Genomic DNA, 12,411 nt, shown 5'->3' with positions numbered 1-12,411 from the left:
TGCCCAGGTGAGGGACAGTGGTGAGTCTGTATAAGGCCTTTACAAAGCTTCTATAGGAAAGACAAACAGATCTGATTTCAGATAGTAGTAAGAGTGATGAAGACGACCCAAGGGATGGAGTGACATCTGACAGTGGGAGGGTATCTTAGGGTGGTCAGGAAAGGCCTTTCTGAAGAGGTGAGATTTGAATTAAGATCTGAAAGGTAAGAAACCAGCCATTAGAAAAATTGAGGCTGGGGAGGCTGGGCGCGGCTCACGTCTGTAATCCCAGCACTTTGGGAGGCTGAGGCGGGAGGATCATGGGGTCAGGAGTTCAAGACCAGCCTGGCCAACATGGTGAAACCCCGTCTCTACTAAAAATACAGAAATTAGTGGGCATGGTGGCGCGTGTCTGTAATTCCAGCTACTTGGGAGGCTGAGGCAGGAGAACTGCTTGAGCAGGGAGCCAGGAGGCGGAGGTTGCAGTGAGCCGAGATCGTGCCACTGCACTCCAGCCTGGGCTACAGAGCGAGACTCCATCACAAAAAAAATAAAAAGAATTGGGGGTGAGGGGGTGGGAAACGGTGTTTCTAGGCAAAGAGAACAGCATGTACATAGGAGACTGTTGGGAGGGTTAAATGAAATAACGCATGTAAAGTACTTAATACCATGCATGCATTTCACAAGCAGCAGCTGGGACGGTGGTGATGACGGTGATGACAATGACTCACAGACCATAACACCTCATGGTGTTAGCCAATTATTGTATCCTCTACTGAGAAAATAGCCATTGGAAGAAGGGACAGAGCAGGCTTTCTGCCTGGGCCAGCGTGGCCTACAGAGATGCTCCAAAACAACTGGTGATTAGCACCACTGGGTCCCCCGATTTGAGAATGAGGGAGCAGCGATGACTGAGGAAAAGCTGAGTGTGCTCAGCATGGCAGGGGCAGGAAAGCAGACAGGCCCAGCACTGCCTGGATTTCTAACAGCTTGTTCAAGCGAGGCCATAATTTGCTTCTCTGTTTGCAATCAGAGGAGTCCAACCAACATACTTTGACAGTGGAGCTCACAGGCCTGGAAAGAAAATGACTCAATGTCACAGGGTCACCCTGTGGCACTGCTCAGAGTAGGGCCCAGGCCTCTGAACTTAGATTCATGCCTTCTGCTTTTCCAGTGGTCCACTTCCTCGTCCAAGGCTAGAATGCCCCACCGAGCTAGAACTCGGGTCAACCGGCTCCAGACTCCCACTCAGAAGGCAGAGTAGACACACCCCCTTCAACAAAACCATGTATTTTTTTTCTTCCTTGAGACAGGGTGTCTGTCACCCAGGCTGGAGTGCAGTGGCACAATCTCGGCTCACTGCAACCTCTGCCTCCCGGGTTCAAGCAATTCTTTCACCTCAGCCTCCCCAGTAGCTGGGACTACAGGTGTGTGCCACCACGCTCGGCTACTTTTTGTATTTAAACCAAACCATGTTCTAAAAGAAAAATAAACTCTACTGACTTGAACCCCAAATACGCTCAAATGTTAGTTGTAAACTTAAGCATACCTTGCAGAATTGTCAAAGAAACACTCAGTGAACCTATTTAAATCAGAATTTGACATATATTTCCTGAAGTTCTAAAATACAATGAAGCGAAACACAAAAACAATCAAACCTGAACTGATCCTCATTCTCTCCTAAATCCTTATTTCCTTGTCTAGTTATGCCTAGGGAGCAATCTCTGCTGGATTCACTTCAGGAAGGTATCAGAAGACAAGAGCAGGGCCATTTCCTTTTCCCTTTCTCCCGCTTCATGCAAATGAAAACTGATGGCAGAAGGTTTCAGAAAGAGAAGCCCAAAGCATTCTGAGGCACACAGTGAGTTTTCATTTTGGGAAGATGAGTGTGCCCAAGGCCTTGGGCAGCTGAAGTCAATGGTGTTTATCTTCGTGCAATTCTGAACTTTAACACAATAAATAAAGTCTATGAAAAGCACTGTAGGAATTAAACATTGTATGGTTCAAATTTCTTCGCCTCAGGCTCACTGTATAAATATAGGCAGTTTGTTGTTGTTGTTTTCACTGGAGCTGACACAATTCCACTGAAATGTGGAGAAAATCATTCTAAAGTTCTAAAATCATTCTAAGTTGCCGAAGTTTAAAAAAAAGTTATGTTTTGAAAACATATGAAATTATATACTATACCAAGATTTTGATGTAATTCACTTTCTTCAAACTTTCCTGCAACCGTTGACTCTGCAAATGACAAAAAATAGCACGTGTAATCAAACGGACACGGGATATGAAGAAGTGGTTTTCACCAGGGGCTGTGGAGGTCTGTGAACACGGATATCAGGCAAAGTCACCTGCGACTTGGTGGTTTCTAAGTTCAGCCACCCATTTTTGTATTTCAACATCTGTAAATATTCACCAATCTTTCATTTAAAAGTTACATTAGTAATTCAAGAAAAGCAGTTTCTAATAAGACACAGAAATCTGTAGTATTTGCAATGTAAGTCTGTCTTTCATTCAAAAGCTACTGAGTATAAACACGTGCAAGGCACAGTACCGAACACTGGGGGAGACCAATGACAAATGAGAGGACACAGCGCACTCAAGAGCTGGTGATAAGAGCACGATGCTGCCACTTACCACCTGCAGGACTACGGGTAAGTCACTTCATCTGCCAGTCACCAGCTATTTAAGCTGTCTGTGCTTCAGTTCCCTCAATCATAAAATGGGGAGGACAGTATGTATCTCGCGTAGCTGTGAGGATTAAATGAGTTGATATGCAATACAACAAGTGCTTAGGAAGGCGGTCTAGAATGTAGTGTCACTAGACTAATGTCTCAATCCCAGGTCCCTCATCACTAATCGTATCTAACTCATGGGATTGGAGTACATTCATTAAACAGACACTCACTGAGTACTGGACAGTAGAAAGCCCCTCAAGAAATTCCTTTTTTTCTTCAAGAAAATTAATTCTGAATACACTGTCATGAGTGGAACTTACATTCTAGTGAAGCTGCAGGACCAAATGAGATGATGCATGAAAGTACTTCGTGGTGCCTGACACTGAGGGGTCAATAACTACTGAAGAAGAGAAACAAGAGAAGGAAGAGGAGGATGAGGCGGCGAATGCTGATTTGCACTCTCAGGAAATGTACGCTCCCACTGGGGACTCTAAGGCATGGCTATATACAGATGACCATGTCTGCTAAATGTCCATGCAGTTTAACACATGCATTTAGCCCGTGAGTCGGCAGGAGGACAGCATTCAATTCCTCAGAAGCATACGGTTCTGCCTGCAGGAAGATGCCAGAGCTGTGCTGACCTCAAGAGGGTTTGGTAGTTAATGGCATCATTCTGCACTCATAGCCAAGGGGAATTGAAAAAATCTCCGAGTGCCTAAACCGTCTCTAAATTAAGTTATTAAGGCTTCTCTTTCCTAAGAACCACATCTCAACAAGTGAGCTAACAGCACAGTGAGACACTTTTCAAAAAATGCACCGCTTCTGTAAACATAATGACCATCCATCTTTTTTCTTTTCTTTTTTTGAGACAGGGTCCTACTCTGTCGCCTAGGCTGGAGTGCAGTAGTGCCATTTGGGCTCACTGCAACCTTGACCTCCTGGGCTCAAGTGATCTTCCCACCTCAGCCTCCTGAGTAGCTGGGATCACAGTTTTGCGCCAATACATCTGGCTATTTTTTTTATTTTTTGTAGAGACAAGATTTCGCCATGTTGCCCAGGCTGGTCTTGAACTCTGGGGCTTCAGTGATCCACCTGCCCAGGCCTCCCAAAGTGCTAGGATTAGAGGCATGAGCCACCGCACCTGGCCCACAGCATAAATCTTAAAACTACTGAACTATCCTAACATATGATGAACAAAGGGACTACTGCTAGAGCACTATGAAAATACTTGTTTTTCGTGTGTGTGTGTGTGTGTGTGTGTGTGTGTGTGTGTGTGTGTGTGTTTTAGATGGAGTCACCCAGCCTGAAGTGCAGTGGCACGACCTTGGCTAACTGCAACCTTCACCTCCTAAGTTCGAGCAATTCTCCCTGCCTCAGCCTCCTGAGTAGCTGGGACTACAGGCGCCTGCCACCATGCCTGGCTAATTTTTGTATATTTAGTAGAGACGGGGGGTCTCACCATGTTGGCCAGGCCAGTCTCAAACTCCTGACCTCAGGTGATCCGCCCACCTCAGCCTCCCAAAGTGCTGGGATTACAGGTGTGAGCCACCGCACCCGGCCACCTATTTTTCTTAAATATAGAAATGATACTTGAGGAAGTGCCAACTCCCCAAGAATATATTTAAAACAAAGATTTCAACCCACGTGCATAATTTACTATATGAACAGACACTACAGAAAGAGCTCTACCTGTATTCATTCCTCAAGGCCATCCTGGCAATCCTGTGTCATACATATATTTCACAGGTAAGAAAACGGTGACGCACTTCTGAGCTTAGGTAGGGCTCAGCTCTAACCCTGAGTAAATATGACCTTGGTTTTTTTTCTTTTTTTTTTTGAGGTGGAGTCTCGCTCTGTCACCCAGGCTGGAGTGCAGCAACGCAATCTCGGCTCACTGCAAGCTCCACCTCCCGGGTTCACGCCATTCTCCTGCCTCAGACTCCCAAGCAGCTGGGACTACAGGTGTCCGCCACCACACTCGGCTAATTTTTTGTATTTTTAGTAGAGACGGGGTTTCACCATGTGAGCCAGGATGGTCTCGATCTCCTGACCTCGTGATCTGCCCGCTTCAGCCTCCCAAAGTGCTGGGATTACAGGCATGAGCCACCGCGCCTGGCCTGTTTTTTTGCTTTCTAAATGCTACGATCTGAATATTTATGTCCCCACAAAATTCCTTTGTTGAAACCTAATCCCAAATGAGTTGAGGCCTTTGGGAGGTGATTAGGGCATGAGGATGGAACCCTCATGAACAGGATTAGTGACCTTCTGAAAGAGGCTCAAGGGACTGTGTTCACCCCTTCTGCCATGTGAGGCCACATGCAAGGTACTATCTATGAGGAACGGGCCCTCACCAGACATGGAATCTCCTGGCACCTTGATCTGAGACGTCTCACGTCCAAAACTGTAAGCAATAAATGTCTGTTGTTTATAAGTTACCCAGTCTAAGGTATTTTGTTAGAGAAGATTGGTCTAAAACATTGAAATATAGCATAATTATGTATTTTTCACAATTAGAACATACCTAAAATGGAGAAAGAATTAGAATTGTCCCCAAGAGCCCTGCAATTTGGGAACCCAAGCCAGCTGGTTTTCAAAATATCCATGCCCTCCACAATCACCCTGTAACCTTCCCATTCCCTCGCCATAGTCAGTCAATTAAGGGGAACATTTGCTCCCCACCCCTCCACCTTTTGCACCCTTCTCCACTCCTCGGAAGTCATCTGTGACTTCTTTTCCGATCCCATGCTGACAATGGTGTTCCTTTTCATCTGATTTCATCGGCACACAAATGCTGGGACAGACAACCCAGCACTTTCTCCCAGAACTCTGAACAAGAAAGATTTACATGCAGGGCAGTTAGTCACTGGCTCACAAGACAGTCAATCCAGACAACAACATTCTGGACGGAAGGTACAGAAATGAGACGTTTTTCTGTCTCTGCTGTGGCCAAAGAGTCTTTCATTTAAATGTCAGGCTTCTACTCACCAGTTGACAGGCATGCTTGATCCTCTCCACAATCCCATCAAGTCCCAAGTATTGTAAAGACAACCACAGAGGCAGGGCACGGAGTTTGTCTGCGGGCTTATTTGATGTAAGACCAGCAACTAAAGTCTAAAAAAGCCAAAAGAGGTTTATTAATCAAAACCATTGCAGTCTCATAAAAGAACTAACCAGCTACCATTTGCTACCACTTAGTATGGGCTAGATGCCATACTAGTCATTTGGCTTACATTTTCCATTTGATCTTTCAACAACTCTTAAGAGCTAAGTATTCCAGGTAACTTCACTCAGAGACCTCGGTTTGTCCAAGGGTTCACAGCTCAGGAGTGGCAAAGCCAGGCAAAGCCAGTAGAAAACCCAGATGGGTCACATCCCAGAACCTAGGAGACTCCCCACTTCGAAAGTAGCTCTGAGCATCCTCAAACACCTGGCCATTATTAGCTGAGCAAGACAGCAGACAGTGTTTTAGCAGAAATCACTTAAACCTTATTTTGCATGCTGACCTATATTATCAAGAACCACACTATTTTTTTTTTTCTTTTTTGTGACAGGATTTTGTTTTCACTCTGTCGCCCAGGCTGGAGTGCAGTGGTGTGATCATAGCTTACTGCAGCCTTGATCTCCAGGGCTCAATCAGCCCTCCCACATTAGCCTCCTGAGTAGCTGGGACTACAGGCTCACACCACCATGCCTAGCTAATTCTTTAGTATTTTTCTATATAGATGGGGTTTCGCCGTGTTGCCCAGGCTGGTCTCAAATTCCTGGGCTCAAACCATCTGCCTGCCTCAGCCTCCCAAAGTGCTGGGATTACAGGCATGAGCCACCACGCCTGGCCCACAACTACAATTAAAAGAAAAAAAATGTGGTCGGGTGCAGTGGCTCACACCTGTAATCCCAGCACTTTGGGAGGCTGAGGCAGGCAGATCACTTGAGATTGGGAGTTCAAGATCAGCCTGACCAACATGGTAAAATCCTCTCTCTACTAAAAATACAAAATAAGCCAGATGTGGTGGCACATGCCTGTAATCCCAGCTACTTGGGAGGCTGAGGCAAGAGAATCACTTGAACCCAGGAGGTGGAGGTTGCAGTGAGCCAAGATCATCTCACCATTACACTCCAGCCTGGGTGACAGAGGGAGGCTCCGTATCAAAAAAAAAAAAGAAAAAAAAAAAAGTTACAACTTATTGGACAATGTGGATCAGGAGGCTTAAAATTCCCCCACTCAGTCATTCCACATCTGGGAACCTATTCTAAGGAAATAATTAGAAATACAGAAAGACGTTCACTGCTTCACTATTTCAGTAACAAAATCTGAAAACATCCTGTAAGTTCATAAATGGAGAATAATTAAATTGTGACAGAATATTAGGCAATCATAAAATGTCACTAAAAAAAGTCTCACAAGTTTCTCTTTTAAAAAATGAAATAGAAGTGAAATTATGGGTATTTTTCACTTTTTCCTTTATTTTTCTGTATTTTGCCCCCAAAGCCAGTAACGTGTATTAGCCACACCCACTCCCTCCCCAGGGAGGGGAAACTGACCAAGGCAGGGTCATCGTGTTTATACAGTGTCACTGCAGGAACAGCTGGCAAACCCAGCCACGGGCCAGGAGTCATCGTCATGCTGTCGCATTTGGTTGCAGCCTACCAAAACAAGAACAACTCTTCATTAGATTATCAGAATACACAAACCCAACACCCTCCTCCGTTCATAAAAACTGTGAAGAGCTATGAGGGACTGAGTGATTTTAAATTCCTTCTTAAAAACACCAATATTCAGTAAATCAACAACATACCAGCACTGATGAGGAGACATAACCCAGAGCCAATGTTGCCAGATTCACACTGGAAGAAAAAACACCAGCCTAAGAACTAATTAATGTTGCTTATTCACTATGTACTTAAAAAAATAAAGGTTGTGCTGTTGCAAGTTGACACTTAAATATCTTTTTAATGTGTTATTAGCTTTTATAACAGCAACAGAAGATGTGCTTCACACAAATGAAGGAAAATCCTGAAAATGCACTTTAATAAAAATGTGTCTCAGGAACTAACCCTGCTCATTTAGTATAATGGGAGTATTATTCTCTTTCATGGATCTCACTTTCCAGTTATCATTCTTTACTTAGGGATCAAAAAGAAACCTCCCTGTATGATGTGGTGGATATGGGCTACTCTGGCTGCCCACATTGGTTTCCCCTGCTTCTCTTAATGGCCTTCCAACAGCCTTCTGGGGCGCCACCCCCATTTCCTCCAGCAGAACATGAGCTTTGTGGGGAGGAGACACCACTATCTGCTCCAGAGGAGGGCAAAGAACCTGAACTATCAGAGGATTACTTCTCGCTGGCCACAGTGGCTGGTTCAATATGAGACTTGTTAGGACTTCCAGCTGACCACGAAGCTGGAAAGAAGGTTGGAGTTTCTGCAGCTACTTTGCACTGTAACAGGAAGATCTGTCCAGAGAGAGAGGAAACCAAGCCCAGTGCCTGTAACTGGGGGAGCAGAGGTGGGAGTAAGACACTGAATCCTAGTTGGCGTCGTGCCTGAGGCAGTCCTGGCACTGCTCTTCGTAGTTATGTGAGCCAATAAGATCTCTTTCGGCTTAAGCCAATTTGGGTTATTTTGTGATCTGTGACCCAAAGAGCCCTTCGTGATAAATGTCACCAAAATGAGAGCCTGGATGTCCAGTCCTCATGAGGACTCTGCAGGCCCGAATGGAGCCACCAGCCTGACCGCCAGCTTACCCCTCCACGTGAAGCCATATGCCATACTGCTCACAGAGTTCTTTCAATCTCCCAATCTTGTCTGTGTGTCCTACTGCTGCAGTTCCTAGGATAAAACAAATCAGGGCATTAAAAGGAACAAATGTTTTCTAAGGCTTTACACCTTAAGCACTTTTATACACACTATCGCCCTAGGAGGGAAATGACTTATTATATCCCTGTTTTATTGAGATTTTCTTTGTGAAAGGACTTAAAATCAGTATTTGCAAGTTGATTTATTACAAGCTTTGAAGAGCATGTAAACTCTATTACATGTATCTAACTGTGTTATTAAAATCTTTTATATACTTATTTTCTATCCACTTGATCTGCTGACTCATGAGAAATATATTCAAATCTCCCACCAAGACTGTGGTTTGTCAATATATACTTGTGTTCTATCAGACTTTTCCTTTAGCTTTCCTTTATATATTTTAAGGTTCTGTTCACAAGCACTTATAACCGTTATTTCTTTTTTTCTTGAGACGGAGTCTCACTGTCGCCCAGGCTGGAGTGGCATGATCTCAGCTCTGCAGCCTCCACCTCCCAGGTTCAATCGATTCTCCTTGCCTCAGCCTCCCAAGTAGCTGGGATTACAGGCACCCGCCACCACGCCCGGCTTATTTTTTTGTATTTTTGGTAGAGATGGGGTTTCACTATGTTGGCCAGGCTGGTCTCCAACTCCTGACCTCGTGATCCGCCTGCCTCGGCCTCCCAAAGTGCTGGGATTATAGGCATGAGCCACCGTGCCCAACAGGTATAACTGTTATTTCTTTTAGGAGATTACATCTTTCATCAATATGAAGTCTGTTTTATCCCACACTAATATTGCTATGGTACTTTCATTTTGTCAGCATTTGTCCAACATGAACTTTTCCACCTTTTTATTTTATTGTCACTTCCTGGATTATTTTGATTTAGATATCCCCTTTATAAAAATCATATAGGTGGCCTCATGCCTACAATCCAAGCACTTTGGGGGCCAAGGCAGGTGGATCACGAGGTCAGGAGATCGAGACCATCCTGGCTAAAAAATACAACAACAAAATTAGCTGGGCGTGGTGGTGGGCGTGAACCCGGGAGGCGTAGCTTGCTGTGAGCCAAGATTGTGCCACTGCACTCCAGTCTGGGCGACAGAGTGAGATTCCATCTCAAAAAACAAACACACAAAAAAAACCATACAGATGAATTTGTTTTTTTTCTACCCAGGTTCTTTGTAATACAGAACATGCGTTCTGAAGCCAGCTTAAGCATATTAAGCACTTTCAGCCACTCCCTTGGTAATTGATTACACTACAGATTTTGCTGGGGAGATCCCTTTTCAGAGAGAGCTTAGGTAAAACGTGGAGTCAGGCATTCCCCCAACCATCCTAAATTTCCAGTTAGCAGCAAGCCAACTAATAAGATCTCAAACCCTCACCAACGCCCTCAGCAAACACAGCTAAAGAAAGTGGTTCTTTTGTAAGGTCTATGCCAGGAAAATGGCTGAAAACTTTTTCCCCTCACACCTAAATCTACCTCAAAATAAAAAAAAAAAAAAATCTTAACAGACACATTTAGTTTAGCTGAAACAAGATCAAACGTCAATGCATGGGCTGTGCCCCAGGCTCTTCCGGCAAAATAAAAGCGTACTGCTGTGTGCTAGTGCCTGGGTCGCATTCAGATTCTCTTTTTATATTTCTTGGCAACGTCTGGTGACCAACCCTTGAGATGTGTCTTCTGGCACCTGCAACACAGTCACACTGGCAAGTCACTCAGTCACATGCAAACTGCAGCCCCTCAGTTTATCACGTGATTTATTATGGGTGAATTTGTGTTTTTAAACAACAATAAGGCAGGAAGTGATGGTTTTCCTGCTGGCAATAAAGTGAATACTTATGTGGTTTTTCTATTTTGTCTTTTTTTTTTTTTGAGACAGAGTCTTGCCCTGTTGCCCAGGCTGGAGTGCAGTGGTGCGATCTCGGCTCACTGCAAGCTCCACCTCCTGGGTTCAAGTTATTCTCCTGCCTCAGGCTCCCAAGTAGCTGGGATTACAGGCGCCCACCACCACAACCGGCTAATTTTTATATTTTTAGTAGAGACAAGGTTTCACCATTTTGGCTAGACTGGTCTCGAACTCCTGACCTCAGGTGATCTTCCTGCCTTGACCTCTCAAAGTGCTGGGATTACAGGCATGAGCCACCATACCCGGCCTAAATAAGCAGTTTTACTGTAGTTTTTTTTTTTTTTTGAGACAGTCTCGCTCTCTTGTCCAGGCTAGAGTGCAGTGGTGCAATCTTGACTCACTGCAACCTCTGCCTCCCCAGGTTCAAGCGATTCTCCTGCCTCAGCCTCTTGAGTAGCTGGGACTACAGGTGCGCACCACCACAACTGGCTAATTTTTGTATTTTTAGTAGAGACGGGGTTTCACCATACTGGTCAGGCTGGTCTTGAATTCCTGACCTTGTGATCCACCTCCCTCAGCCTCCCGAAGTGCTGGGACTACAGGCATGAGCTGCCAAGCCCGGCCTACTGCAGTATGATTTACATGCAATAAAACTCACTCATGTAAGTATACAGTACAATGAGTTTTGACAAATATATAGAGCATATAACCACCAATATAATCAAGATTTAGAATACTTCCACCAACCCCCAAATCCCGTCAACCCTACTATAATTACCCTTTCCCCGACTCCTCACTGGCCCTGGAAAATCCTGATCTGCTTCTGTCACTGTAGTTCTTTGCCTTTTTTTTTTTTTTTTTTTTAAAACACAGTCTCACTCTGTCACCCAGGCTGAAGTGCAGTGGCGCAGTCTCGGCTCATTGCAAGCTCCGCCTCCCGGGTTCACGCCATTCTCCTGCCTCAGCCTCCCGAGCAGCTGGGAGTACAGGCAACCGCCACCACACCCGGCTAATTTATTATTATTATTATTTTAATAGAGACGGAGTCTCACTCTGTCACCCAGGCTGGAGTGCAGTGGCATGATCTCATCTCACTGCAACCTCTGCCTCCCAAGTTCATGCCATTCTCCTGCCTCAGTCTCCCGAGTAGCTGGGACTACAGGCACTCGCCACCACGCCCAGCTTATTTTTTGTATTTTTAGTGCAGACGGGGTTTCACCGTGTTAGCCAGGATGGTCTCGATCTCCTGACCTTGTAATCCACCCACCTCGGCCTCGCAAAGTGCTGGGATTAGAAGCATCAGCCACCATGCCTGGCCTAGTTTTGCCTTTTATAGAATTTCTTATCAGTAGAATCATCCATTATTGTAACTTTCGTAGAATTTCTTATCAGTGGAATCATTCATTATTGTAACTTTTGAGTCTGGCTTTTTGTATATGCTTTTGAAATTCATTGACGGTAATATTATGTCAGTAGCTCTATTGACTGCTTAGTTGTCCGTGAGCTGAACATAGCACAATTTGTTTATCTGTTTATCCATTCACCAGGTGAAGGACATTGGGGTTATTTCAGTTCTGAACATTTGCATACAAGTCTTTTATTTTTTAGAGAGAAGGTCTTGCTTTGTCACCCAGGCTGGAGTGCAGTGACACTATCATAGTTCACTGCAGCTTTGACCTCTTGGGCTCAAGCAATCCACCCACCTCAGCCTCCCAAGCAGCTGGGACTACAGACGCCACGCTGGGCTAATTTTTTTCTATTTTTCGTAGATATGAGGTCATGCTATGTTGCCCAGGCTGGCCTCAAGGGATCCTCCCACCTTGGCCTGCTAAAGTGCTGGGATTACAGGCAGCATACAAGTCTCTGTGCGGAGATATGTTTTTATTACTCTTTATTATTATATGGCAATTCGATGTTTATTTTTTTTTCCTAGCCAGTATAGTGACTTGAAAATTCTATGTTCAGCTTTTTGAGGAAGTGCCAAGCTTTTCCAGAGTTGCTGTAACAACTCACATCCCCTGCATTTGACGCTGTATTTGCATTTCACTTGCTCCAGGTCCTCCGCATCCTCACCAGCATTTGACCTTTTTTTCTTTGAGACAGTCTCACT

The 12,411-nt window shown here is 44.8% G+C and overlaps 1 protein-coding gene across 4 annotated transcripts in view; it reads right to left on the bottom strand.

Moving 5' to 3' along the window:
* Positions 1-12,411, bottom strand: part of PDXDC1 (pyridoxal-dependent decarboxylase domain containing 1) — a 65,075-nt gene that overhangs the window by 13,740 nt on the left and 38,924 nt on the right. For all 4 annotated transcript variants that reach the window (XM_011983652.1, XM_011983654.1, XM_011983655.1 and 1 more), the window contains 5 exons: positions 8,399-8,483; positions 7,451-7,499; positions 7,197-7,298; positions 5,640-5,765; positions 2,167-2,217 (listed from right to left, as the gene is read on the bottom strand). In XM_011983652.1, the coding sequence (XP_011839042.1) occupies positions 2,167-2,217; positions 5,640-5,765; positions 7,197-7,298; positions 7,451-7,499; positions 8,399-8,483 (413 nt within the window). The remainder of the gene's footprint in view (positions 1-2,166; positions 2,218-5,639; positions 5,766-7,196; positions 7,299-7,450; positions 7,500-8,398; positions 8,484-12,411) is intronic.

Source organism: Mandrillus leucophaeus, unplaced genomic scaffold, assembly GCF_000951045.1.
Source record: "Mandrillus leucophaeus isolate KB7577 unplaced genomic scaffold, Mleu.le_1.0 Scaffold253, whole genome shotgun sequence".
Classification (NCBI taxonomy): Eukaryota; Metazoa; Chordata; class Mammalia; order Primates; family Cercopithecidae; genus Mandrillus; species Mandrillus leucophaeus.
The sequence above is the reverse complement of the archived record's forward strand: the minus strand, read 5'-3'. Positions and strand labels throughout refer to the sequence as shown.